The sequence below is a fragment of the Chionomys nivalis genome, chromosome 15 (assembly GCF_950005125.1).
Source record: "Chionomys nivalis chromosome 15, mChiNiv1.1, whole genome shotgun sequence".
Lineage (NCBI taxonomy): Eukaryota > Metazoa > Chordata > Mammalia > Rodentia > Cricetidae > Chionomys > Chionomys nivalis.
Genome location: NC_080100.1, coordinates 55363502 through 55391385, shown reverse-complemented (window position 1 = coordinate 55391385; position 27884 = coordinate 55363502). Strand labels below are relative to the sequence as shown.

General features: G+C 36.1%; 1 protein-coding gene and 1 pseudogene across 2 annotated transcripts in view; both read right to left on the bottom strand.

Annotated features, from left to right (window-relative positions):
- Xrcc4 (X-ray repair cross complementing 4) overlaps window positions 1–27884 on the bottom strand; it is a 198199-nt gene that overhangs the window by 108285 nt on the left and 62030 nt on the right. For both annotated transcript variants that reach the window (XM_057789572.1, XM_057789570.1), the window contains exons 4-6: window positions 24434–24600; window positions 15366–15518; window positions 13689–13780 (exon numbers count right to left, since the gene is read on the bottom strand). In XM_057789572.1, the coding sequence (XP_057645555.1) occupies window positions 13689–13780; window positions 15366–15518; window positions 24434–24600 (412 nt within the window). The remainder of the gene's footprint in view (window positions 1–13688; window positions 13781–15365; window positions 15519–24433; window positions 24601–27884) is intronic.
- Window positions 1894–2785, bottom strand: LOC130887260 (ADP-ribosylation factor 1-like; annotated as a pseudogene).

The window sequence follows — 27884 nt, the reverse complement described above, 5'->3', positions numbered from 1 at the left end:
CAATGTCTATGTGTCTGAATCATGCTAATAACAGAGTATAAATTGTTTTCTATATAAAATCAAGATAAGCAAAAAAAAAAAAAAAAACCCAAAAAACAAAATCTGCTAAACTTGGGGCTAGAGAGATGACTCAATGGCTAAGAGCACTGACTGCTCAGGCGGCAACCAAAGCTTGGTTCCCAGCACGACCCTGCGGCTCCTGAGCACTCTTAGCTGCAGTTCTAGGCACTGTATCCATGCTCACTTTGATCAATGCGCTCTTTATGCAGACGTTACTTATACACTCATACACACAGGCAAACAATCATACACATGAAATGTTTTTAAAGGAAAAACAGACATGCAGAATGCTTTTCTAAAGTTTTTAAAATATTTTTTCCTTCCCATCAGAAATGTGTAACAGGTCAATTTTGTCTGCATCTTTCCCAGTACCTGATTTAATTTGTATCTCTCTGAAGTAATATTAGACTTTATTTTGGCAAATTTAGATTTCCCTAATGACTAATAGTGTTTGAAGATTTTCATTTGATTATTAGTTATTAGTGAGTGCTATATCATCTTCAGTGAAATGCCAATTCAATTGGTAATGTTATATTAGGTTGTTTCTTTTCTTTTTATTTAGTTATGCGGTTCTTTATTTAGGAAACATGACCCTTGTCTGATACATGACTTTTGAACACTTTCTCCTAAATTATGGCATTTACTTAATGGTGTCCTTTGGAGCTACAAAACCTTTTATGATAAAATACAATCAACTTTTGTCTGCTGTGTATTTTGTTTTTGTTTTTTTTCAAATAGTTAAGAGACTTTATTCTAATAGCTAGAATTACAGTGCTTGTCGAAATGAAAACTGAAAACAAGTATACAAAACAGTTGATTACTAATTGTGTATTGAAAGCAGTAGGAGGTTCCACTACACCAAATAAACCAGTTCTGAGATTTCCCCAAGATAAATTTAACAGCTCCAGCTTCTTCCGTGTTTATCAAAATACAAAAGAAAAAGTAGAGGTCGTCTTTCGATGGCAAATCGGACCCTTGCAGGCTGAGGGAGGAAGCTACTGCACACACGGAGATGGGGGTCTGGAATGGATCGACCCTCCTGGCTTGCCAGCCCTCCTGCTGGTGAGACCCAGGCCTCCTGCCAGTGCGTCCAAGAGGGCCCAAGAGTAAGCTGGGTATGTAGACTGCCACTTGGCCTGGCTGCACACCAAATACAAGCTGGGCCCTGAATCCCACAATGGCTCCCAGCCCACCCCTAGGTGACCATGTGAGCACAAGTACAAGCACAAGACTATGGAATGCAGGTGACCCAAAGACAGGCGAGTCACGGGGCTCTACTGTGACCATGCAGCGGATGGTGGTTTGTCCACCTTCTTTCCTGTTCCCACGGGGAACAGGTGATCCAATGAACTAGCATTCAGGCCATTACTGCAAAACCTACACTAGGCATAGTCTACGTTCTGTGTGTTCGAGTGTTCTTGTCCTGTATTTCTTTAAACTATTTTAAAAAATGCACTGAGTTTGGGTAAAAACCAACCACCAAATGGATACTGACACCAGTTTACAGCCCAATGGCTCTCGGAGGCCAGGTGCCCCTACACCCAAATCCCTTCTCAGTACTGACAGTGAGTTGATTCTCTTTTTACAATAAAAAGGCTAAGTAACATTGCATAGGAGTACCAGAAACTGCCTCAGTGGAGACAGAAACTACTTACATTAAATAAAAACCTGGCTGCAGGCTGCATAAGCACATGTACAGCACCATGCGATGCACACTGTGACCAACCCATGGAGACAGCTTCTGGCACTCAGGACCACAGAGTCGCACGTTTGCCACATGAGAGGAAAGTGGAGGGCGGAGAAGAGAAAGTGAGGGGGAGGGAGGGGTCTGGTTCATTTCTGGTTCCGGAGCTGATTGCACAGCCAGTCTAGTCCTTCATAGAGTCCGTCCCCGCTGGTGGTCCCAGCTTGTCTGTGATTTCGGCCGTATTCATGGTATTGGAAAGGTCCTACTTACTGGCAAACACCAAGAGAATGGCATCCCGGAGCTGATCTTCAGCTAGCATCCTCATGAGCTCTTCACGGGCTTCATTCACACGCCCTCTGTCACTGCTGTCCACTAGGAAGATCAAGCCTTGGGTGTTCTGGAAGTAGTGGTGCCACAGTGGCCGGATCTTGTCCTGGCCGCCCACATCCCACACAGTGAAGCTGATATTCTTGTACTCAACTGTCTCCACGTTGAAACCAATGGTGGGAATGGTGGTCAGAATTTCACCCAGTGATGGAGGTGGGTCTTGTATTAATCTGTTGCTTTCATTGGTTAATTAATAAAGAAACTGCCTAGGCCCATTTGATAGGCCAACCCTTAGGTAGGTGGAGTAAACAGAACAGAATGCTAGGAGAAAGAAGCCGAGTCAGTGAGTCGCCATGATTCTCCCACTCCAGACGGACGCAGGTTAAGATCTTTCCTGGTAAGCCAGCTCATGGTGCTACACAGAATATTAGAAATGGGTTAGATCAATATGTAAGAGCTAGCCAATAAGAGGCTAGAACTAATGGGCTAGGCAGTGTTTAAAAGAATACAGTTTCCATGTAATTATTTTGGGGCATAAGCCATGCGGGCGGCCAGGTGCCGGGGACACAGCCCCGCCGCTCTTATTACAACAACCCAGCTTCAGTTTGTATAGAATTGTTGTCTTCCCTGCAGCAACCAGGCCCACATAAGAATACGCATTTCTTTTTTGCCAAAAAGGCCCTTGAAGAAGTTTGCAAAGATATTCCCCATGCTTGTCGACAGGTGGAAGCAATACTGGCCAGAGACCTCTGCGGTGGCAGCTCCCAGCCAGGCATTGGTTTCGCTCCCACAAGATCTCTACCGTGTATTTTGCTTTTGATATTATAGATAAAAACTAGGAATTTTCTTCATTTTAGTCTATGATCTACTTGAGTTAATTTTAGAAACATGTTGAGCAAATATTAAAGTTAATTTACATTTCAAACACATAAAAACTGTCCAACTAAAATAGAAAAAAACCACATTTATATTTTCTCTGTTAAATTGTAATTTTGCTAGGGATTAGTAGAAAATAACCATAAAAATTGTGTTGGATTTATGTAATGTCCATCCTTACTCTAAAGGTACACTGTCTTAGTTTCTATATCTTTGTAAAAACTCTTAAAGTTCTGGTTCATGTTTTTAGGACTATTTTGACTATTCTATTTCAGTTTGAATTTTAAGATGGGCATGTCAATCTGCCAAAATATCAGCTGTGATTTTGTTATGGATGTGTGGAAACTAAAATCTGATATAACTGGCTGATTTTAACTAAGCAATATAAAAATTTCCAATAAAAAATTCATATGCTTTCTTAGTTATTCAAGTTTGTCTTCCTTTTTTCCTGTTTTGTGGTTTTTAATATACACATTCTGGATTTGTTTGTTTGTTATGCAACTTAGTCCTCAGAATTTACTATTATCACTATTTTTAAAGAGCTGGGATTGGATCTAGGACCTCACACATGTTAAGAAAATGCTTATGAATAGGGATATTCCCAAGTCTATTCTTGACACTAATCTCCATTTTCTTGATTTCTTCTGGTTTGTTTATTGCAAATTTACAGAAATACAATTGGGTTTTATGCATTGTTATCACACATTAACACCATATTTACTCACTGACTGGCTCTATTTTAATTCAGCTTCTTGGTTGATAATATCTTTTCAATAAAGTGATAGCTTTCATTATTAGTCGTTCTGGGTGTCTTTTATTTATTCTCTCATGTAACTATTCTGGCTGGAACTTGCAATCCAAAATTGACTGAAGTGACGACATGATGAAGACAGACATCTTTTCCCAGACATTGTGTGGGGAGGGGTGGGGGGGTTACTCAACAGCTCACCATTAACTATAAAATGTTGTGAGGGTCTGACAAATGCTTTCATGGAGCTGAGGAAGCTTCTTTATATTCCCATTTTGTTGAGTTTTCCAGCAACATGTGTGGGAATGACCAGGTGCTTCTCTCCCCCCCCCCTCCCTCCCCCTCTCTCTGTTTCTGTCTCTGTCTCTTTCTCTTTCTCTGGAGGGGGATTGTATATGGAAATCTGATGGTAAGTTGATGAATTTTAAGGTGCAAACTATTTTGTGATTTTTATATTATGCTAGTATCAGCCTCAAAGAATGATTTGAAAGTACTAACCTCTCTATTTTCTGAAACAAATTTTCAGAGAATGTTCCATCTTCTTTAAACAACTAAATTTTAAAACAGCTAGGATGACATCAGAGCCCAGAATTTTCTTCATGAAAATATTTTAAATTACAAATTGCAAATTTTAAATTACAATTTCTTATTTTTAGCTATAGATGTACTCTAGACTGCTGGTAAAATAGGAATCTTTGTCCTATGTGGTTCTATGGTAATTTTATCAGGCTGTTTGTTGTATCTATGTTTTAACCCCACACATGGTGTTACATTTGCTACTGCACAATCTTCAGTCAAGGATAGCAAGTTATTGAGTATTATATTCTCTCAACATATATAGTATTTATATTGTTTGATATGCTTAATGCTTTGGTGATTTAATTTCTTCCTGTAACCCCTACTACAATTTGTGTTTATTCATCTCAGCATGAAGGATTTCCCTTAGTGTTCCTGATAAGGTATGTTGCCAATGACTGTCTTATACTATAAATATGATTTGATTTTAAAATTGGCATACACAGTGTCAAGTATAGTGATTAACATTTTCAAATAATGTTTTTCTAGTGTATTCTCCTCCTCCTTGTCTTTCCTTCCCTCACTCCTCTCCTGCTCACTCTTGCTTATTCCTTGGTCTCTCTTGTACTTTCCTGTCTCAGGTTTCTTTTGTGCAGCTCCACAATACCCACACCTCCCCTCTTGTTCTTGTCTTTAGTATAATGTTACATATACACACTAGAATTCTACTCGACTATAAAAATGAAATTTTGTAATGTACACAAAAGCTGGGTGGAACTGGAAAGTATGACAATAAGCATGACTCAGAACGATAAGAACCATGTGTTTCCTCTCATGTGGATGCTGGTGTGTGGTGTACAAACGGGTGTAATGTGGGTTAGGCCTAAGAAACTGAAAGTAAGTATGGCTTTACTTTCTCTTCATTTAGAAAGACACTTTACTGGATATAAGATTACAAATTCACATTTTTCTCTTTACTTTCATCACTCCGCTGATGCCATTATTTTTCTTCTGGCCTCACTCTACGCAAACCGTGCTTCAGATGGGAACTAACAGCACCAGAGACTCTGCACAGGTAGCAGGCACTGGGGTGGGCAGTGGCTGTCAGAATGATTTTCTTCTGTCTACCCGACTTTCAGGCTAGGATTAAATGTCTCATTATGCATTTCTGTACTTTACTTGGAGTTTAGGTACTTTGAATATTTACTTTTTCTGATAAAATCTTCTTCAAGCAAGTTATTATTTCTTCAAGCATTTTCCTAATTTCTATAATTTTCTCTTCATGAATTTATATGGACTTTTATCAACACATTTGAGGCTATTCCAAAGGCATTTGAGAATCTTTCTTTGGTACATTTTGTTCTTTATTCTCATAGATTACACGCTATTCATCCACGTTCAAGCCTGCGGACTCTCTCCTGCTATCTTGAATCACCTGTTGGGTTGTCCTCATGGACCTGTCACTTTAGCTGATGTACTCAGCAACTCCAGAGTCCCATTCTGTACTTATTAAATAGTAACTTCTATCTCCTTGGTAAGAATCTTTTCATGTTAACATATTATCATGCTCATTTTTAATTCTTTGAGTATGTTTTCTTAAAATATTTTAAGTGTGCTTTGAAGTCTTTTTCTACCATACTCCACATCTGGGGGAAATCTGAAGGCTTCTATTGACTCTTTCCTCACTCTCCCCGACTGGGTATGGATCATGGTTTCCTGTCTCTTTGCATGTCTGGTTTTGTTGAAAACTCATTTATTCCCCACTGCCAAGATCATTACTTCCAGCAAGAAATGCCACCAGATGTGGATCTCAACCTCTGGGAAGATCAATTGAGTCTTTTTGGTCCCATGTAAATTAGTTGCCAACCCTTCTGGTCTGCCAGGTCCCATGAGAATCCCACACTAAGTTCACAAAAGGGGCACAGAGCAAGTATGGCAGTCGTGGATAAAAATGCAACAGATGGCCAGTTACTACCCACACTTTATTAGTCTTTCAAGTATAAGCAGTGCTTGTGTTCCTGCCTACCCTTTATGGATGTTCAAAAATGTTTTTGTTTCATAAATTTTAGATCCACTCTTGCACTGAAAAGGAGATGCCAGCATTTTTTACTGTCTATACTCAGAGACATTTTAAATACAATTTCATTGTTCCTCCAAGAACATGCAAAAAAAAAAAATTAAAATAGCTGTCTGGAAGTCAAATGCCTATAGCACAATCTAGCATCGAAGACTCAGGGAACATCATGGAAGCAGGGGCAGGAACACTGTGAGGACCAAGTTGTTTGGAAATTGTGTTGTCTACATGTGACAGGGAAGCTGCACACAATGTGTCAAAACAATATGGCTACTTTACATGAATAACAACACCAGTTGCCACGCCAATGTGGATAAAGAAATCTCAAGGGGGGAGGGGTCATGGTTGTCTCTCTCTTAGCTTTTACATGAAGAGATGCTGATAATTAAGAAATGCTGAGAGAGGGACAGCCCTTCCCCCAAAGGGGGATGAACCTTAATTGACAATACCAAGTGGTCATTTCTAAATATAAATATAAACAACTCTAAAAAGGTCCACCAGTTTATATTTACATAGTCATTTCATTTGTCTGTATTCAATATATCATAATATAAACAAACATACCTATGTCTATAACAACAGTAATTCCAAAAAGGCCATGAATTTGGCAGGAGGAAGTACAGAAATGCTGTAAATACAGTGCACAGATATAAAATTAAAAGGTATTTTTAAAAGTAACCTAAAGAAATAGCAAAGATGTCATTAGAAACATGTATATCTAAAATTTCTGTTCATGCTACATGAAGTCTGACTGGCACAACTTATGATGAAGACAGTCTCTAGGGCAAATTTCAACACACAGGATCTCTAGGAACTAGGTGTCCTCAATATCCTCCTGTCAATGGTTCGGTTTTCATTCTTAGGGAATTCCAAGTGTTTTATATTTCAACCATATGTTACAAGTGTAGCTAATTTACTGTTTTATAAGGCAATTACAAAATTCTTCTATGTGGCCAAGGTAATGTACTGACCTTTCTAGGACTCCATTCCCTTTGGAAAAGTGTATATAATATTGCTCCTGGCAATAATGCTTACATGTAAAATCCCACTATGGCTATGAAACAACCCAAAATGTTTTTTCAGCACAAAGACAATTTTTGACAAATCAAGCTTTCCATTTAGAATTCTTAAATAAATATATCTATGATAAGGATGCTGGATAAGATTAAGACCATAGTTATGGTTCTAAGGTTAATGCTCCGAGTAATCTCTTTGGCAGTACATGTTGCTCTCCCCTGTGTAAGTGGAGATTCACTGTTCAAAGTAACAAGCCCTTTGATACTTAGAAATTTTAGATTCTGTTCTATTTTTAAAATCAGCTGTATCAGTATTCATCTACTGCCTGGCATGGCCATTCATTTATTTAAAAAGGCTATTTTATAACCACACTTCCTTCCAGGAAGCCTAGCAACTAAGTAGAAACCCAAATGACTGACAGCAATTATACAGGGACCTTGCTGTTGGTAAAGAAGCATGATTAATTAAAATAATGTGTTAAATCTTGGGCAAATAATTATGCAGAGAAATGGACAGAAAGCTTCTTTATTTGTTTTTAATAACTTGCTGTTTTATTCTGCACTGAATGAAAAGCAAAACATTTTATATTAGTACTTTTGTATTTGATTTTTTAGTAAGGCTAACTCAAATATTCTCCAATGTTAAGAAATAATGCCAATTTCCATGAGTAAAATGATTATTCAAATAGAATAACTGTTTATTAAAACCAATATTCTTACACATAATTTTTTATATCATGGCTAATTAGGGTTGATTAAACATATGATGTTTAAACATAAAATGTTTCAAAGAAAAAGCTAATCACTCTGAAATAAATCTAGCTTTCTAGTAAATATTTGTTTGCTTTTTAAGCCATAGTAAGATCTGAAGTGCTTTAACTGGTTAAAATTCTTACAGTATTCATATCTAATTAAATTTGTTTTAACATGCAGCAGCTATACTATTACAGCATCAACACAGTTCTGAAATAACATTAAAGAGTTCAGAATAAAAAATGTCCATTCCATTACTGAAACTTGGGCCCTTATAGCTTAGTATCGCTTTGCAAGGGTCTAGTACTCACTAAACTAACCAAAGTAGTTATCTCAATTTGGGCACAAACACAATTTCCTGTCGAGAAGGGTGGTTCACAGTATTTGTAATAACCTGTCTGGATCTAATTGAAAAACAAAAACACTTTGAGGCAGGGGGAATGAAGAATACCCTTGCATACACATTTCTTTCAAACATCAATATCCAATCCTATTTGTAGATAAATGCATTAAAAAAAGGTCTTGCAAGAGTGTGTTGGCACCCACATTTAATCCCAGCACTAAGGAAGCAGAAGGAGAGGATCCTGTGAGTTTGAGGTAAGCTTGATCTACACAGTGAGTTCCAGGACAGTCAGGATCATATAGACATACTCTGCCTCAAAACAAAAAATTCTCTTGAATAAATATGAACATGTTTGAATTAGGAAGGATCTTCACCTCAGTGAACCTTAGTCACCACAAAGGATCAGGGCATCATGTAAACAACTCATGAGAACAGTAGAAATCTTAATAACTAATAACATAAGTCCCATAATAAAATTACTATCAAATTACACATTCAAACACTTTTAGAAATGGCTTTCTGAAGACACAGTAAATCTAGTAATCCTCACTGACTCTTCACCCACCTGTTTTACTAGAGGGTAGGCGGGCATAGCTGAAACAGTAAAAGCTACAGCAGAGACACACGTTTTTATAAATTGCAGGGAAGCTTGGTTCTCCACTAAAATGCTAGACATTCAAGAAGAAGAGTCAATTTAGACTTGAGCTCCCAGTCATAGCACTGAGAGCATGAGGCCTGAATCTAAATGACAGGGGCATGCGTCATGGAATAAGCTATATTACAGGCTGCAAAACAGCTCATTTTAGAAGCTTGTAATCTACAGAGGTACATTCTGTTGTCTTACATACAATGTTTCTTCTCAGATCTGTGGAATCAACTTTGTAGCTCAACATCAACAGTTTCAGATTTGAGATTCATGCTTATTAAGACCAAAGAGCTAAAAATTTAAAAAGAACCAGAGGCTTACATGTTAAATATATAGTTAGATGGGAGTTATATAAATGACACATAAAACAAAAGAAAAATAGGAAATTAAAAGGAAAATATTGCCAAATTTAAATTAGTACAATTATACTCAAGCTTTGCTAAGAATAAGTTTAACACATAAAAGGCATTAATCTCATGTTTACATATTTAATGATGTATTTCTCTTTGATAATTTTCATCCTCTACATGTATTGTTGAGATATGCTATTTAGATTTAAGAACAAAATCGAAGTCCACTGCAATTATTAAAAATTTTGTAAAGGTTAAAATGGAAAGTACATAGGTTTTCTCTTTCTTGCACTTTACTTACATCTGAAATAGTTATGAAAACATAACAAAAACAGACTCAGATGGTTGTGTCTTTATATTTGTGTATACATATCAATACACACAATGAATAGACAGATGCAAAACTAACTGGGGAAAAAGAGGCTATCAATCTGAGAATGAGGGGCAGCATGAAAGAAGTTAGAGGGAGGAACCTTGGAATGTTGTAGAAACAGGAAAGGTTAGGGGGAAAATGAAGTAGTTACATATTAATTAAAACTATAAAAATTGTCTAAAAAGGGAAAATGTAAAGGAAATATTTTCTCTAAATGTTAAAAAATTCTCATGTTCGAAAATGCATTAGTATTATAATGTGATCTAAATAAAATTTGCATCACAATCATTAAGGGCAACATTGAATAAATGGGACCTCCTGAAACTGAGAAGCTTCTGTAAAGCAAAGGACACTGTCACTAAGACAAAAAGGCAGCCTACTGACTGGGAGAAGATCTTCACCAACCCCGCAACAGACAAAGGTCTGATCTCCAAAATATATAAAGAACTCAAGAAACTAGATGTTAAAATGCTAATTAACCCAATTAAAAAATGGGGCACTGAACTGAACAGAGAATTCTCAACAGAAGAAGTTCAAATGGCCAAAAGATACTTAAGGTCATGCTCAACCTCCTTAGCGATCAGAGAAATGCAAATTAAAACAACTTTGAGATATCATCTTACACCGGTCAGAATGGCTAAAATCAAAAACACCAAGGATAGCCTTTGCTGGAGAGGTTGTGGAGAAAGGGGTACCCTCATCCATTGCTGGTGGGAATGCAAACTTATGCAACCACTTTGGAAATCAGTGTGGTGGTTTCTCAGAAAAATTGGGATCAATCTACCCTTGGACCCAGCAATACCACTCTTGGGAATAGACCCAAGAGATGCCCTATCATATAACAAAAGCATTTGTTCAACTATGTTCATAGCAGCATTATTTGTAATAGCCAGAACCTGGAAGCAACCTAGATGTCCTTCAATGGAAGAATGGATGAAGAAAGTGTGGAATATATACACATTAGAGTACTACTCTGCGGTAAAAAACAATGACTTCTCAAATTTTGCATGCAAATGGATGGAAATAGAAAATACTATCCTGAGTGAGGTAACCCAGACCCAAAAAGAAGATCATGGGATGTACTCACTCATAATTGGTTTCTAGCCATGGATAGGGGCCACTGAGTCTATAATTTGTGATCCTAAAGAAGCTAAATAAGAGGGTGAACCCAAGGAAAAACATATAGGTATCCTCCTGGCTATGGGAAGTAGACAAGATTGCCAGGCAAAAAATTGGAATCTTGGGGGAGGGGTAGGTTGGGGGTAAGGGGAAATGGGGAGAGAAAAGTGTGAAGGAGAGGATGGGGGGAACTTGGGGAAGTGGGATGATTGGGGATAAAGGAAGGTTGGATAGGGGAGCAGGGAAACTCATATCTTAGTTAAGGGAGCCACCTAAGGGTTGGCAAGAGACTTGAACCTGGAGTGGCTACCAGGTGCCCAGGGCAATGTCCCCAGTTAGTTCCTTGGGCAGCTGAGGATAGGGAACCTGAAATGACCCTATCCTATAGCCATATGATGAATATCTTGCATATCACCATAGAAGCTTCATCTAGCGATGGATGGAGATAGAGACAGAGACCCACACTGGAGCACCGGACTGAGCTCCCAAGGTCCTAATGGGGAACAGAAGGAGGGAGAACATGAGCAAGGAAGTCAGGACCACGAGGTGTGCACCCACCCACTGAGACAGTGGGGCCGATCTATTGGGAGCTCACCAAGGCCAGCTGGACTGTGACTGAAAAAGCATGGGATAAAACCGGACTCTCTGAACATGGCGGACAATGAGAGCTGACGAGAGGCCAAGGACAATGGCATGGGGTTTTGTTCCTACTTCATGTTCTGGCTTTGTGGGAGCCTAGCCAGTTTGGATGCTCACCTTCCTAGACCTGGATGGAGGGGGGAGGACCTTGGACTTTCCACAGGGCCGGGAACCCTGACTGCTCTTGGGACTGGAGAGGGAGGAGAAGAGGAGTGGGAGAGGGGGAGAGGGGCGGGAGGAGGGGGAGGGAAATGGGAGGTTGGGAGGAGGCGGAAATTTTTTTTTCAATAAAAAAAATAAAAAAAAAATTTGATTTATCAATTAACTAGTTTAATATGTCTCAATCACAACTGACCTTGACGACTTTTCTAGAGATTTGCTCATTCATTTTCCCAACTAACTGTCATTGTGCAAACCTTCAGAGTCCTCGATAAACCAATTCACAAGTTCATCTGTTCCCATCAGTAACCAAACCTATTGTCTTCTCAATAAAAACAACTCTCCTTTTTCTTCACTTCTCCCTCCAGCTGCTAGTTTATGCCTCCTTTTCTTTGGAAATTTAGGTTTCTTTATGCTCCTGGTCTCATCTCCGATTCCCTTAATTTCTGCTCTGCCTTATCCCATCCATCTCACTGAAATGTTCTGCTGAGCTTCCCATAGCTGGTCAGAGTGCAGAGAATAAAGTGAGTATGGATTTCATAGTCACATACGGGCTGTACAGATCACAACCCCTTCCTTAAATGCTCAGGTCACCTAAGAAAAATGGAACTGAAGGATTTTAAGTTGGGAAGGACTGGAGCAGACCAGTGTCTCCTGGATTACAGGACCACTGTGCCCATGAACTCACAGCAGCTGTAACTGCCTATACAAGAGCAGGAAGCCAATACTCCACTATGGAGGAACCCCACTCCTAGACAAGGAGCTGTGGTCAATGGCTTCTGGAACCAGTGAGTTTTCCTCAAGTATATGGGCCCTAGTAAGTTGACAAAGCACCATTGGGTACCTATAACTATAAATACACACACACACACACACACACACACACACACACCAAACTGGACTCAGTGGGATGATGAAAACTGACCAAACAGAAGAAATTAAGTTGAGGGAGGAGTAGTAAATGGATTTGGAGTAGTTAGGGCAAGGAGTAGAGAGACGCAATACTATCAAACCACATTGTATGCCTACATGAAATTCTCGAAGAATAAAAATACTATAGTTTAAAATATACATCTTTTCTAAAGAATGGACTTATATCAGGTTTAAGTCAAACTTTCCTAGTGTTACATGAGTTCAGAGGTTCTCTACTTCTATATCCCCCCAAATCTATATAACCCTAAAAAATAACTCAGAGGATTGAATAACTGCTGGGACCTTGATTCACAGGACTGAATGAGGCTTAGATATTAACGCCAAGATGCATTCCTTCTTTCTGTTTCTGTCCTTTTTTTGATTTTCTTAATTGAAAATGATTTTATGTGATATATTCTGATCAGGTTTTCCCTTCTCCATCTCCACCAAGATCTTCCTTACCTGTCCATCCCTTCAACTGCAACTTTTAGTCTCTCTTTGGTAAACAAACAGGCAAATAAACAAACTAGAACAACAAAACGAAAATGAAGAAGAAGCACAGAAATATATGCACACAAACAAAAAAAAACAAAAACAAAAAAATCGCAAAATCTGAAATCATAATATACAAGCAAAAGTCAAGGAAGATTTAAAAAAATGCCTGAAAAATGCCCCACATAGACATCTTTTATCTCTGTTCTCTATTATCCTTTTAAAAAGATAGTAAGTTTTTTTCATGAGGAGGAGACTTCAACTTCACCAGACTCTACCCAGAGCCCCAGCTCTGTAAACTCTGAGATGAAAGGCAGCCAGTTCTGATCTGTTGACACTTAACAAGGTCTTGATGTCTCTCGTGTATGCGTCCTCACTTAATGAAAACACAGCCCCAGTGTATGTATGCTTGCTTGATTTGCCGTGCTATTGCTAACTGCTACAGTCTATGGTTAATATTAATTTTAATGTTAGATTTTTAAAGTTTTAGGCAAAAAGCATTTGATCAGTTTTTCATAAAACCTTTTCCATAAATGTTTTTGGTTATTATAGCAGTAAGCCCAAGAGACATTTTACACAGATAGGGATGATCTCTCACCTGCAGCCAGCACGGAAGCTCCACTTTCTTCATCGGTACTTCCATCATAAATTGCATCTGGGTCAGCTGCTTTTTCAGTACATGCAGTTTCCCTGGAAACACAGAAAAGCAGAATTGGAAATTATTAGTTCACCCCTGGCTAACTATCTACTTTACCAATAAGCAAATAGAAAATATTCCTGAAAAAAGGTTCTGATCAGACAGAAATAGAGAGGATTATGTGATTTATATAAAAATCATTTCACAACTACCACAAAAAGAAAGGTTTTATTTTAATTAGTAAACTCTTGTTTAATGCCCACTATTAGTAATTAATTATTTTATCAGATTTTATTCTGTCAAAACATTCCACCAAGTTATCCCTGTGAGCAAATGCTTAGCATTGTAAAAATCTGATAGCAGCTCCATTAAATTGCCCCCAAATGAAAAACAGCGTGCTTATATAGCTGTTCAGATCATATGTATGTAGCCCTCAGTGCCAGACCAGTACCCGACTTAGGAAAGGCTGAAATTAAACATTACCTGCTTTATACTGTGATATTCAAAAGCTATGCTTCATTTCAGATTCAAGGCAATTGAATCTTTTCTATACGACTTAATAACTAAAAACACTTAAAATTATCCAAATCTATACTAGCCACTTGTAATCTATGAATTTTTTCCTTAGAAATCAAGTTTGTAGATTGTTTCAGACAGATAAAAAAGTTTGACAATGATAAAAATAATACATACGTTTATTAGACAACATAAGTGCCCCATGGAATTTAGCATTCATTAGCTGGATTTAAAGTTAACATTGCTGAGATGTAAAGACTACAGACATTCAACCAACTTAAACCTTGGAGGAGGTGAAAAGTTTTGTTAAATGATATATTTCTTAGTTCATAAAGTCTAAGAATTAAATAAGTAAATTAAACACACTCTGAGTCAGGCATTTTATTGCTGTGAAGAGACATTATGAGCACGGCAAGTCTTACAAAGGAAGACATTTAACTGAGGTGGCTCATTTACAGTTTCAGAGGTTCAGTGCATTACCGTTAATGGCGGAGACTGGAGGTATGCAGGAAGATACAATGCTGACTACATCTTGATCAGAAGGCAATAGGAAATGGACTGTCTCTCTGGGCATGGCTTGAACATATATGAACCCTCAAAGCCAACTTCCCACCAAAGCCAACCTCCACAGTGACATACTTTCTCCAGCAAAACAGCACCAACTCCAACAAAGTCACACATCCTAATAGTGCCACTCTTTTGGGGGCCACTTTCTTTCAAAATACCCCAAGATGCCAGTTTTATAGATCATGACTGAATATTGTACTTTAGGTTTTTCGAGACAGGGTTTCTCTGTAGCTTTGGTGCCCGACCCAGAACTATCTCTTGTAGACCAGGCTGGCCTCAAACTCCCAGAGATCCGTCTGCCTCTGCCTCCCGAGTGCTGGGATTAAAGGCGTGCGCCACCACCACCCGGCTTGAATGTTGTACTTTAAACGACACCACGAATGTCAATAGAAACTCTGTAGAGAATGCATCCACCTGCGATAGAGTATCTAAACCCAGACTACAATAAAACAAAAACAAACCGTATTACTAAAAATTGGCATCTACCTTGCCCTCAGTTTGTAAAGCCCGTCTCCTTACATTTACAGCTGGTGTCTAAGAGCACATGGGATGTACCTTTCAGGTTTCATGTTCTTTTCCAGCTGCTGGATTTCATTTAACAACTTATGCAAGCTTCGGATCTTTGTTTTCTTCTCATTCAGCACCAAGACAAATCTTTGATACAGATCAGCCTCCAAGACTTCCTTGGCATTCACACATTTCTCAAATCTAAAAAATTCAAGCAAGTGAACAAATCATAAGTCATGGAGATTTCACATCATTAATTTATCCAATCTCATTCTCACAATTTCAAGAAAACTTGAAGGCAAAAATAACTAAGTTCATTTTTACTCATGCTTTCAAAAACTTAAATGTACTAGAAGAGAATCGAATAAATTGGAAACTAATAACTATTAATATTTGTAATTAATGTTCTAAACCAAAGAATAATGAAAATGGATAGAAATAAATATTTTTAAACTAAGTGTCCAAACATAATAATTTATCTATATGTAGCTTATTTACAAAAGAATATTTCATGAGAAATTCAAATAACTATACAGTTTCCTTAGTATATTAATACTATATATAACAGTACCTAACATATTTTATATAAAAGCAATACACCTAATTTATTGTCAATGTTCAGACTATGACTTGTTCTACAAGAACATAATTGATCTTGTGTCTTTATAACCCACCACACATGCATGTGCACACCTAAATATAAATAGAAACACAAATGTAATGAACTGAATTATGCCTCTTGATATTTCAAAGAAGACAATAAAGAAATTATGAATTTTTCAAAAAAGTACATATATTTCAGTTTCAGATATGTAAGAAAAAAGAAACAAAATTGTCTAGTAATTATAAATTATAATACTCCTTGGACTGCCTTAATGCTCAAGAGATTTCATTTCTTTAATAACGCAAGCTATAGGGAGAAGGTATATACCTGCTGTGTACGTAAGCAGGTTATGAATAAATTTCTATTTACAAACTTAAACACAAATACTTTCATTGACAGTATTCTTTTAAATATAGTCAAGTTTTGCCTATTTTTATCTTTACAACGCTGCTTATTCCACATATTCCTAAAGGTATTTTATATGTGCTCTACATGTCCTAATATTAATTAAATATTTACATATATACACATATAATACAATGAAAGTATTAAAAATAAAATTGCCAAAATGTGATACTTTTTATATAGGCCCTTAATGGGTCCCACAACCTATCTATTTATAAATACAGAGAATTTATTGTAAGGTAAAAAAGACTATGTAACAATACTATTCTTGAAGTAATCAGTGCAGATTCTTTTATCATGGATTTTACTAAGGCTGTCATTCCATGAGACCAGAGAACATGTGTGTTCTACCAGCTGCTTTATTCTCAGTGCCTAGCCGAGATGATCAGTATACACTGAGGAGATAAAGGTGAGTTCATAGGAACAGTTTTTTCGCCAGCTCAATCGATGATTTCTTACATGTCTCCAAGAGCACTTGTCCTTTTCAACATGCCCTTCTGTAGCTTCTCTGAGCCTGTCCTCCAAGATGCCAACCAGTCAGGCATTAGATTGGTTTGAGAGCAACATAACCTTTAAGTTCTCTTCCTTGGAGATGCCCTTTCACTCTGTAGCCCTTCTAGTCTCCAGCCAGGAGACTAGTCTGAATACTTCAGCAGTACTGTGTCCTTGCTAGTGGCTGAAGACTTTTCCTAAAAGCATAAGATAGGACATGTATTTCTTCAGACACTTCACACTGGCAAAAGGGGGCTTAGCAAACTTATTTTGGCTCATTGGATATAAGAGACCCCAATCGTATGTAACTCCTCTTAGGAATGTCTATTTCCTTTCATTCTTTCAAGTTTCAAAAAATATTGCCAATATTTATGGTTCATTTGATGCAGGGGTATGTTATATCTATAATCTCAGATGTTAGTTGTCATGTGAACATTCTCTTGTTTTCATATTATATTTTCTAATTAACACCATAAGAAATACAATAATGAATCGAATATATATATATATATACACCTAAACTATCCCAGTACAAATAATAATAAAATACTTTAGACACATACAAATAAGTATACTGCAATAAATTTCATACATACTCCAATATCTTACCCCAAATTTAGAAATAACAAATTCAGAATCTATTAGACTTAATTTCATATTTGACTTTCATATAAACCTCCCTGAAGGTCTTGACTGAAAATTATGCACACATATCAACTATCAAGCTAATTTCCACAACTTTATAAAAACTATCATTATTTATTTATTTATTTATTTATTTATTTATTTATTTATTTATTTTTGAGATGGGGTTTCTCTGTGTTGCTTTGGAGCAAGCTGGCCTTGAACTCACAGAAATCTGCCTGCCTCTGCCTCCCAAGTGCTAGGATTAAAGGCATGTGCCACTACTGCCCAATTGAAAACTATTATTTGTATAACACATTAAATTTTAAAAAGGAATCAAAGTGAAATTTAAATAATTTTCATAAAAGTTGTATAAGCCTGAATAACCATACCACAACTATATTGTAAAAGGTAGTATCTTTCTGTTACAGGGAAAAAAGTTGTGCCTCATTAGGTTAACCTTCCCTGCTTGTACACCTTTATTGCAGTAAACTGATCATCAACCATGACAAAACCTCCCAGGAACAGCTGAGTTGTACAGCATAGGGTATTATTATAAATAGTCACGGAATACAAATTTATTTTCTCAGTAGACTCAGAGAATATTGCCTTTTTATTCAGTATTCAGGACTTAAGACATGCAGAGCTTGTGACCTAAATTATCTTTAAAACCAATCTTCTATAGCATTGTAATTTGCTGTGCCTTACTTAGTACTTGCTCCCTGCCAAACTTCTATCTGAAAAATTGGGCAAGATTGATCAGGTGAGACTACTGATTAAGGAGAGACATGAGACTTCTTTCTTACCTAGGGACAATAAAACAAACCCACAAACAACTGAAAAAGATTACAGCTAGTCAAGGACCTTTTCTAAGGCCAGGCTCAAATGAGATGATGCTGTAAGTAGCATCAAACAGAAAAGGTCCAATGACATCTGTCCTTCCGAAAGTGACCATGACATAGATCAATAATGCTAAGTTTTATCATTAACCTCAGTAATCAGGGACTTGAAAAGTTAGACTAGAATACACTTATTTTAAAAGGAGACAAATAAAGACATACTAATTACAAAGGTATCAATGAGTCAAAATAAAACATTGCTGAGTAGTAAAGCAATCTAAAAATAGTATTCCAAAAAAAGAGCAAACACAAGAAATTTCATACAAAAATATCCCAAATAAAATAACAGACTCACAGTCCAGAACAAATAAGAGGCACATGCATATGAGCATATGGTACAGAAACAGTATAGTGATCATTATATTAACAGTGCATTCAGCCCACATTATACCAGCACTAGGCTGTAAAATGAAAGAGAATCTGAGTAGCACAGGATCGCTGAAGAAGGCTGAGAGCTGAAGAAAAAGATGCCAGAGACTGAATATGGCCCCAGGCCAGGAAGAGGAAGGCTACAGCTGTTTCTTGTGCTCTCTGAAGGGAAGATTTTCTGTAACTGTTCTTAAACAATCTAATGGGCTGCCATGGAGACATAAGGATATCCCCAGAGGTCTTTAAAAATCAGACTGAATTCATCTGTAGATAATGTGATTCTACCTTGAAGGCATTAAGACAAAGAGAAAGAGTTTCCAAGGCTTGCTAATTCAGTCAACTCAGTTCACTGAAGACTGCCTCCTATTATGGCTGTAATAACTATAACTCACAATAAAGCTCGAAAATTTCTAAACTGAGTTCTGACTGCAAACAAAAGACTTATTCAGTAACATGAAACTTGAGACTTATTGTTTGAAATTAAGTAAAAAAAATCTAGTAAATAAATACAGCTAATAACCTCAGGATTCACATACAAATTTCTAATGTTTTCCTTTTATTTAAAAAAATCCAAAACTAACCCTGTAATGAAACATACTCAAAGTGGAACAAAGGGCACACTTATTGAATGATTATTAAACAGTAATAGGAAAAAGATGCTAAGTCCTGTGCACTGAAGTTTATACTTTCTATTATTCTGTAATTCCTTACTCCTCTATAAAGTCTTGTTTATTCCTGTCATCCTGAAGAAAAGAAATTCATATCTGCTTTTGAACAAATATTGATACACATTTCAATTCAAAACTATATTCAAAATTGAAAATATATTATTTAGCATTTAATTTCTCTTTAAAAATATAACTATATTTTGTAAACAACTTGTTAGTATACAAACCTCCTGAAATAGAATATAAACAGTGTAGGAATTAATAAGCATACAAGTACATTATTGAGTTTGCTCATATTAATGCCTACTCAATCCCAATACATTTCAGACCCATCTACTACAGTTTTTGTAGGAATTTCTGTTGCCCTGTTTGAGCCTTTCTTTCGAACACCTTCTTTCCTTTATCTGCAGTACAAGCGCAAAGTTGTGGGGAGAAATGATATCATCACAAATGAACACCATCCCAATCAGAGGTTATGTTGACAAGTCAACTGTGACAGGCACTCCTAACAGGGCCTAATGTCTGATGAGGGTCTACTTTCTAGGTCCCCAGTTTCTGAACTCAGTACACTTGGGTTCTGCTTCTAATCTCTTGAAAGCCATGCCCTAGCTAATACTGGAGCCATGGGGCGTCAGTGTGCTAAATGCTCTCACGTTCCGGGATTCTAGCTGCTAGGAAGAGAACCCTGAGAAACTGCTGCTGTGACGAGACACAGTGTACTGAGAGAGCCTCAGAGTCAGCACGCTGTCTGCTCAAAAGGAAAGAAAACAAATTCAGGAAATATGTGAATTCACTGATCTCATAGCAATTATACAAACAAGAGCCTAGAATTCTCTGAAGAGGATCCCTTTCCCTCTATTTGTAGGCTCACTCCATTGGCAACACATTGTTAGGCCAAATAGAAGATATCTGACCCAGTAATGACAGCAAAAGAGCTAGCTAGAGCAATCATACAAGACAAGTGACAGGCAATGCCTTGTTGCTGGCATGCAAAACCCCAGAAAGCAAGTCAAGGACCTGTGTTCCACAGAAGTACACACTGCTCACACTTGCAATCACTGCACAGGCTTCAGGCTCTTCTTCACTCTCTGCAGCTTGCAGCTTAGGCACCTGGAGCTGAATGCCAATCACACAGTACTTTTTTAGTTACCAGTAGACATTTTAAAGCAACTGGTTCAAGTACAGAGTACCCAGTCTGCATTCCTGTAGGCAATCTGAGGTTCAAATTCCCTGTCACTGAAGATATTTTGAGTTTTATTATGAAAATAAAGTGGCACATCATAACCACAATTGATCTCCTTTCATTTATTTTTATACAAAACAGAAAAATACAATCAGACTATGGATATTAGTCCTAATAATGCTTTGAAAGCACAAATATGATACAAATTCATATTAAATATAAAAATAAAAATGAAAGAGAAGAATTAACTGATTTTCTATATAGTCTCCTAATATATAAACTGGATTTCACTCATTTATACAATAGGTTAAATATCAGAATATAAAAAAATAATTTTGAGCTGGAAGGAAACAAGAATAAAAGCATTCCTTTAATATAAAAATGTGAAAGTCAATGTAGTATGTCCTTCAGTATATGTTGCTTTTATTGGATAATGAATAAAGCTATTTCAGCCAATGGCTTAGCAGAAAAAGTCAGGTGGGAAATCAGAACACAGATATATAGAGAGAGCAGTTGGAGTCAGACAGATGCCATGCCGAAGGAGAAAGATGTTGCCAGTGGAATCTTACCAGTAGGCCACAGCCTCGTGGCAATAGGCAGATTAATAGAAATGGGTTAATTTAAGATGTAAGAGTTAGTTAGTTAGTTAATAAGAAGCCTGAGCTAAAAGGCCAAACAGAGTTGCAAGTAATATAGGTCCGGGCAGCCAGAAAACAAACAAGCAGTCTCCATTACAAAATGACATCAACGTTAGGCGACGTATATCCACATAAAACCTAAAAAAGTTTATTAAAAAAGACATGCTTAGACTCATAAAAATGGATTCAATTGGAGTTTCTTGGTAGCCCCATTTTTTTTTTTTTTTTCAGATAGGCTCTGTTTCTTGGTGGCTAGCAGAGGTGCCGTTCTTTTAAGAGAAGGCTTCCTGAATCAGCATTAGCAGCAAAAACTGTTGGCTCTGGGTCTTTTGGGAGGTCCTGAACTTAAATGGGGTTTGTGAGCACAGTGGTACAGCTTGCTTAATTGAAACATAGACAGGTTGCATCCCTGGAGCTGGAGCAGTAACCATGGCTCACAGAGGTGATGAACGTACCTCCATACCTCAGCCACACTGAAAGGACAAGAGAAGTGGAGTCAGTCAGCATCCAGGGTTGCCACGACCACACTGCTTACCAGTGACAATGCTCTTTGTCAAAAAAGAATTACAGATACACAATAAGACAGATTCAGACATAAAAGGCCTCTAAACAAGACACAGTGTATTTAAAAATTACATGTAGGCTTGGGAGAGGGGAAAAAGAATATAGACAGTTGTAAAAAGATGTAAATGGATTTAAAAATAAAACAAAATCTTTAAAGAGATAGTTAGCATAATGTAAAAGAGTACCAACAGTCATAGATTAAAGAAGTAAAGATAATTAGATAAATATTAAAAATAGAATAAACAAAATAAGTAATGAAAAGATGGTATACATACAGAGTATCTGGATTATATATATTATTGTGTTTTCTTTAAATTTTTTTGACTGTTAAAGAGCTAACTACAGAGACACATTTGATTGGTGGGGGGGCTGCTAAGCTAAATCAACATAAAGGTATCTTGACTTCAAAATTTGAGTCTAAGGATATGTTCCATTAGAAAGGAGGTTCAACTTTTGTTTCCACAGAGCATGAAAACCTATGGATTCCTTCAAGAGTAATGTGGTTTCGATGGAACAAGATCCCTCCCAAAGGTCTCCATGCGCCCTAAAAATACTAGGCCCAACAAACAGCAGAAAGTAGTTTGGAGAAAAGAACAGCAAAATTTTCAAAATGATTGTCTGGAAATGTTTGTTTTCAATTAAAGGGCAATATAATATACAGATATGTATGTATGTACACACACATACATATATATTTCTTCATGGTTCCTTCTTCACAGAAGAAACTGTCAGATATTCTACAGGACACAGATGAAAGCAACTAATAAACTTTGCCAATCAAAACAAGCCTTCAAATTTCCTGTTTCAGCAAAAATTGTGCTGGATACTACTGGCCTGTAAGCTGAAAATAGATGCTCCAACATTACAGAAGAACTGTCAGGTGACTGTCCAGACAGCAAGATGTTTTTGTCTATTCTAGAGTTTTAGAAGTTGCCTACAATGCACACCTAGGTAATTTTATTTCCTTCTGGAGTATTTGATGGAGTTAAAGAGAGATAATTATGTTTACAGTTTTCCTTAGTTCTGATAAAAGATAATTTAGATATAATTTTTTTAGAATTACAATGAAATATTGTAACTGTAATTCTGCTTGATATCTGTTTTGTTTTATAAAATTTTACGGTGTTAAAGTTAAAACTTTCTTTTATATTTAAACAAAAAGGGGAGATGATATGGGATGTACTTCTGTATATGTATTGCTTTCTTGGATAATGAACAAAGCTGTTTCAGTCAATGGCTTAGCAGAGTAAAGTCAGGTCGAAAATCCAAATAAAGATATATAGAGAGAGTAGGGGGAGTCAGAGTGACACCATGTAGCAGCCAAAGAAAAAGGATGCAGCTGCCGGAACCTTACCAGTAGGCCACAACCTCATGGTAATACAGAGATTAATAGGAATGGGTTAATTTAATATGTAAGAGTTTGTTAATAAGAAGCCTGTGCTAATAGGCCAAACAGTTGCAATTAATATAGTTTCTGTGTGATTATTCAGGTCTGGGCAGCCAGGAAACAAATGAGCAGTCTCCGTTTACAATAATTGGGAATTAGTTAATTTTACATGAGCTACCTTAATTCATTTTATTTACTGTTAATAACTTCTTTTAATTATGCTCATTCTCATATACATATGACAAAAACCATCAAACTCTTTAATATGTACTTCCTCAAGGAGTCTTCAAGTTCATATAGAGCAAACACAATAGTTATCCTAAAAGTTCACAGGTTTCTTTAAAATAGGATGAATGTTATTATACCTTGACCTTGAATGCGACATTTTTAAAATCTACTATATAGTAATATATATATACATATATATATAGTTATTTATTTCAATTACTCCAAGCACTGTTATACACACAAACATATACATATCACATTAGTCTCTGTGAACATATAAGTATTCATGTCGCAATTCAAACACCTTTTGTGAGACAGAATAATACAAATTATATACTGGGTGAGGAAACATGATTTACATGAAAAAGTAGTAATTGGAAAGAAATCTATCATTCTTATTCAACATTAAAAAATACAAGAGGCAAATCCAGGAAAATGAAAACTTTTTCAATGTCTTATTCAGTAGCAACAATTATGTCATTTTTTAAAAATGATTGTAGCATGACTTTTCGGTCAGGGAAAATGTCTCTAGTGGGGCCAAGACACACATCATTTGAAGTAGTTATTATTCATTAACTCCAAACAAAAAGTCAACTATACTTATTTATATTTCACATCTCCTTTGTTAATTATTAATCCTATAAATTAAGCTACTTTAATCCTTTCCTTATAAATATCCCTATTCTTTGCAAGTGCTGAGGACTAGGTCAGGCCATGTGTATGCTTAACACACAGACTGTCAGCAGGCAACACACTCCGGCTACTGATTTTTAACAATATAATAATGGCCTGTGATACTTGATCTGCAGTCACCTCTTACTTTCTTGTTTGTTGACTCTACCAAGCAACAAGAGAGCTGAAATGGTTAATACTCTCCTGCTCTACAAAACAGCCACTAATAACGTGGTTGAATAAAATTGAGTAAAGGAATAATTAGGGAGGGATTTTATAAAATGCCTGTTCTACATATGTTGTAAATTTATATTTCATTAGCTTACGTCTACAGGAATGAAAGAGCTCAGTGTTTTCCCAATGCAAGCACACTATTTACATACCGGCCTTGAACATCATTCCAATCTCGCAGGAGTCTTTCGTTTTCCTTCTGCAGGTGCTCGTTTTTGGCTTGTTTTTCTGCAATGGTGTCCAAGCAGTAACAAATGAGTTCTCTAATGACTTCAGCTGAGTTTTGAACTTTGTCTAGGTTGAAGGAACCAAGTCTAAACTAAAAAGAACAAAAAGAAATAAAAGGAAAACGTTCAGCTTTGGAATAGTGTTGAAACTGAACAATTAAACAGTTTTCAACATAGTTTCTTCTGAGGGGAATAAATGTATGAGTTTAAAACAGAAAGTGTACTTACCACACACACTACAGTCAACATACAGCACAAAACTGGGTCACTCCTTAGTTTCTTATTGCATTTATCATCTGAATCAGCTAATGATAGCCTAAAAATAATGTCTCTAACTTTGTATCAGAAAAGAAAGCAATACCTACTCTTGGATATGCCACACCATCCACTTATAAAAGTCTAAGTTGACGTTCCTCTGCTCAGAGTAAAGGAACATGCTACACATTATGATTTTTAACTCATGTACTACTAAAATAAAAGGACATATTTGTATATAACAATTGGAATAATTCATATATAAGGTGCTACTGAAGAAATATCTAGTATTGGTAATAGGTAAAAGTTAAATGGTTAAATACCCAGGTGATATTAAAAGAATTTTGAGAAACTGATAATCTAGAGAAACTACAAAGGAATTGCCTTCTTATGTAAAGATTATGACTTGCTAATAATAATACTACTAAATGAATACAACATAAAAGAATACAATACTTTCATAAAAAATAAGAATCTTACAACGATTTTAGGAAGTAACTTCCGAATAAAGCACTAAATGCAAGTGTTAGTTATGTAACTCAAATGAACACATGTACTAATTATCTATATATTTATATAAACATATATTGATATCATTAGCATCAAAAAGTCACTTGTTTGGGATTTATTCCCAATATTTTGCTCCTAGATCATTACTTTCTAGTAGTTTTATGTATTTAATGAAAGTATTTCGAAAACATTTCATTTCTCAGGTTGAGAATTTTGAGACAAAAACATGTCATACAATATAAAAATCAAACAAAATAGTCTAACTAGAAGTTATTAATACAGAAATCCAGGCCTATAACCTATATGGCAACTAATAACTTCAGTAACTTCCTTTAATTTATTGTCATTTGGACATATAACACCAAAAGGTAAACTCTTCTACATAAAAGTTTCCTGATTTAAGTGTTCATATAGAACATATGGTTAGAAGACAGTTTAAAATCATGGACAAAATGACAAAAAGTTTAAAATATGAGTATTAGATGTTGAATGACATTTATACTCATCTAATAACTGAAGAAAATCAGTGCTGTAATGGTTGCTTTTTAACTGTCAACGCAACACAATCCAGAAGAACTGAGGAAAACAGTTTCAATGGCTGTCTAGATCAGGTTGGCCTGAAGATATGCCTATGGCGATAATCATGAATAAGTTAATTATTGGGTAGTAAAAGAGTGGACCAGAGAGCACAGCACAGACGTGTGCACTGTTCTACCAGTGCCTGTGGCGAGAGCTCAGCCAGTCTCTTCAGCGACTGTGGCTGTGGTGGGCGCTACTACAGCAGGCTGCGTCCTCAACTGTGAGTTGAAATTAACCCTCTGACACACCAAAAATGAAGCTAAAAAAAAAATTTATAGATTTGAGATTATAAACATATTTTAGAGGATTAAGTATTACATTACTAACCACAAAATATATATAGATACATCACTATTTTTAAGCCTAAATTGCTCACAATATTCACTAATCCTTTGTTTTATCCCATCTTTTAAGAGCTCTTAAAAAAACTAAAATAGTATCAGATAAACAAAAGAATTTCCTTTATTTCAATGAGTATACCCATTGGAAAGGAACTCATTTGCTTGAATTAAACAATTTAAGAAACATTAAACAAAAATGTACTGGAAAAGAGCAGAAATTCAGTTGGTCTAAATTATTTGAGACTGCTGTATCTGATTTAATTATTTATTTTAGGCTTTTAATCATTTGGTCAAGAGCATTTGAAATTTTTCATAATAAAAGATGAGTCCATGTAACAAGGGTAAAGTTTAAGAAATTTAATGACATGAAGAATATATAAACTGGAAAAAAATTGAACATGTACTTTTTGAAGCTTTTCTGAGTGTAAGCAAACTGAAAGTTAAAGGTCATCTGTACAACATTACCTTGTGAGATTATATAAAGCAAGAGAACAACTAAGTTTACTTTAATTGTAAACAACAGAAGACACTGTAAACAAAACACATATCCCCAAAGGTGCCGGCATCCTCTTTGTATTACAGCTGTCTGTGTGTTTTTAGAGAAAGGTTTTCATCATGGGAGACTTTTAAAATATCAACTGTATAGAGAATGTGTCCATATTTTGGCTTGAATAAAACAATCTACAAAGTACTAATGCAGAAACAAGAACAAGGGGGCCCTATCTATCATGTCTTTAAAAAAAAAAAAAAAGAAGAAGAAAAAAACTAATTCTAAATCAATGTTAGTCAAAATATCATTCAAATATTTAAAAAATATTTTAAAATTTATACCATATATGAATACAGTGTTTTTGACATTTATCTCTCATTCCTAACTTCTACCAGATCGACCCCTAACACTCCTCTCAAATTCATGTTATCTTTTTCAAATTAAAAATAATCTTAACTTATTCTTTAACTAATTATAATGTTTAAAATAAATGCAAAGTATTGTTTCTCCTTCAGAGTAAGCAATTTCTGGCTTTGGGTTACGTTATGCTTTGAAAGGTATGAACATCAGTTATCCCCTACAGTAAAATGCAATAAAGGGCAAGTATCTGGACATGAAACCTGGCATGAAACCCAAAGACTGGACTTCTTGGACTACAGAGTAAATTCAGCGCAGCTTCGACTAATTGAGTAAGACCCTATTTCAATTATTTTTATTTCCTTTAGTTAACTTTGTCATTGCCTATTTCTGAATCATCTGTCCTACAAATAATACAACACTATCAGAAAATTTATAAGAAGAAACATGAATAAACTCATCTATTCATTCTTATTATGCTGGTCATGTAAAAATGATTACATACTATACAGCAACTGTAAAATTCTCTACTTTGGAAACCAATGTTGACAACTATTTGTGGAGGAGTCCTGAGTAATCAAATGCAATCTCTGTGCTCTAAACATGGTACAGGCGTGTAACACTAGATATTCATGAACACTCTCAAAGAATTGCTTATTATGTGTACTAAACATGGTACAGGTGTGTAACACTGGAGATTCATGAACACTATCAAAAAATTGCTCATTATGTGTACTAAACATGATACAGGTAAATAACAATGGAGATTTATGAACACTGTCAAATGATTGCTTATTATGTGTACTAAACACAGTACAGGTGTGTAATACTGAGATTCATGAAC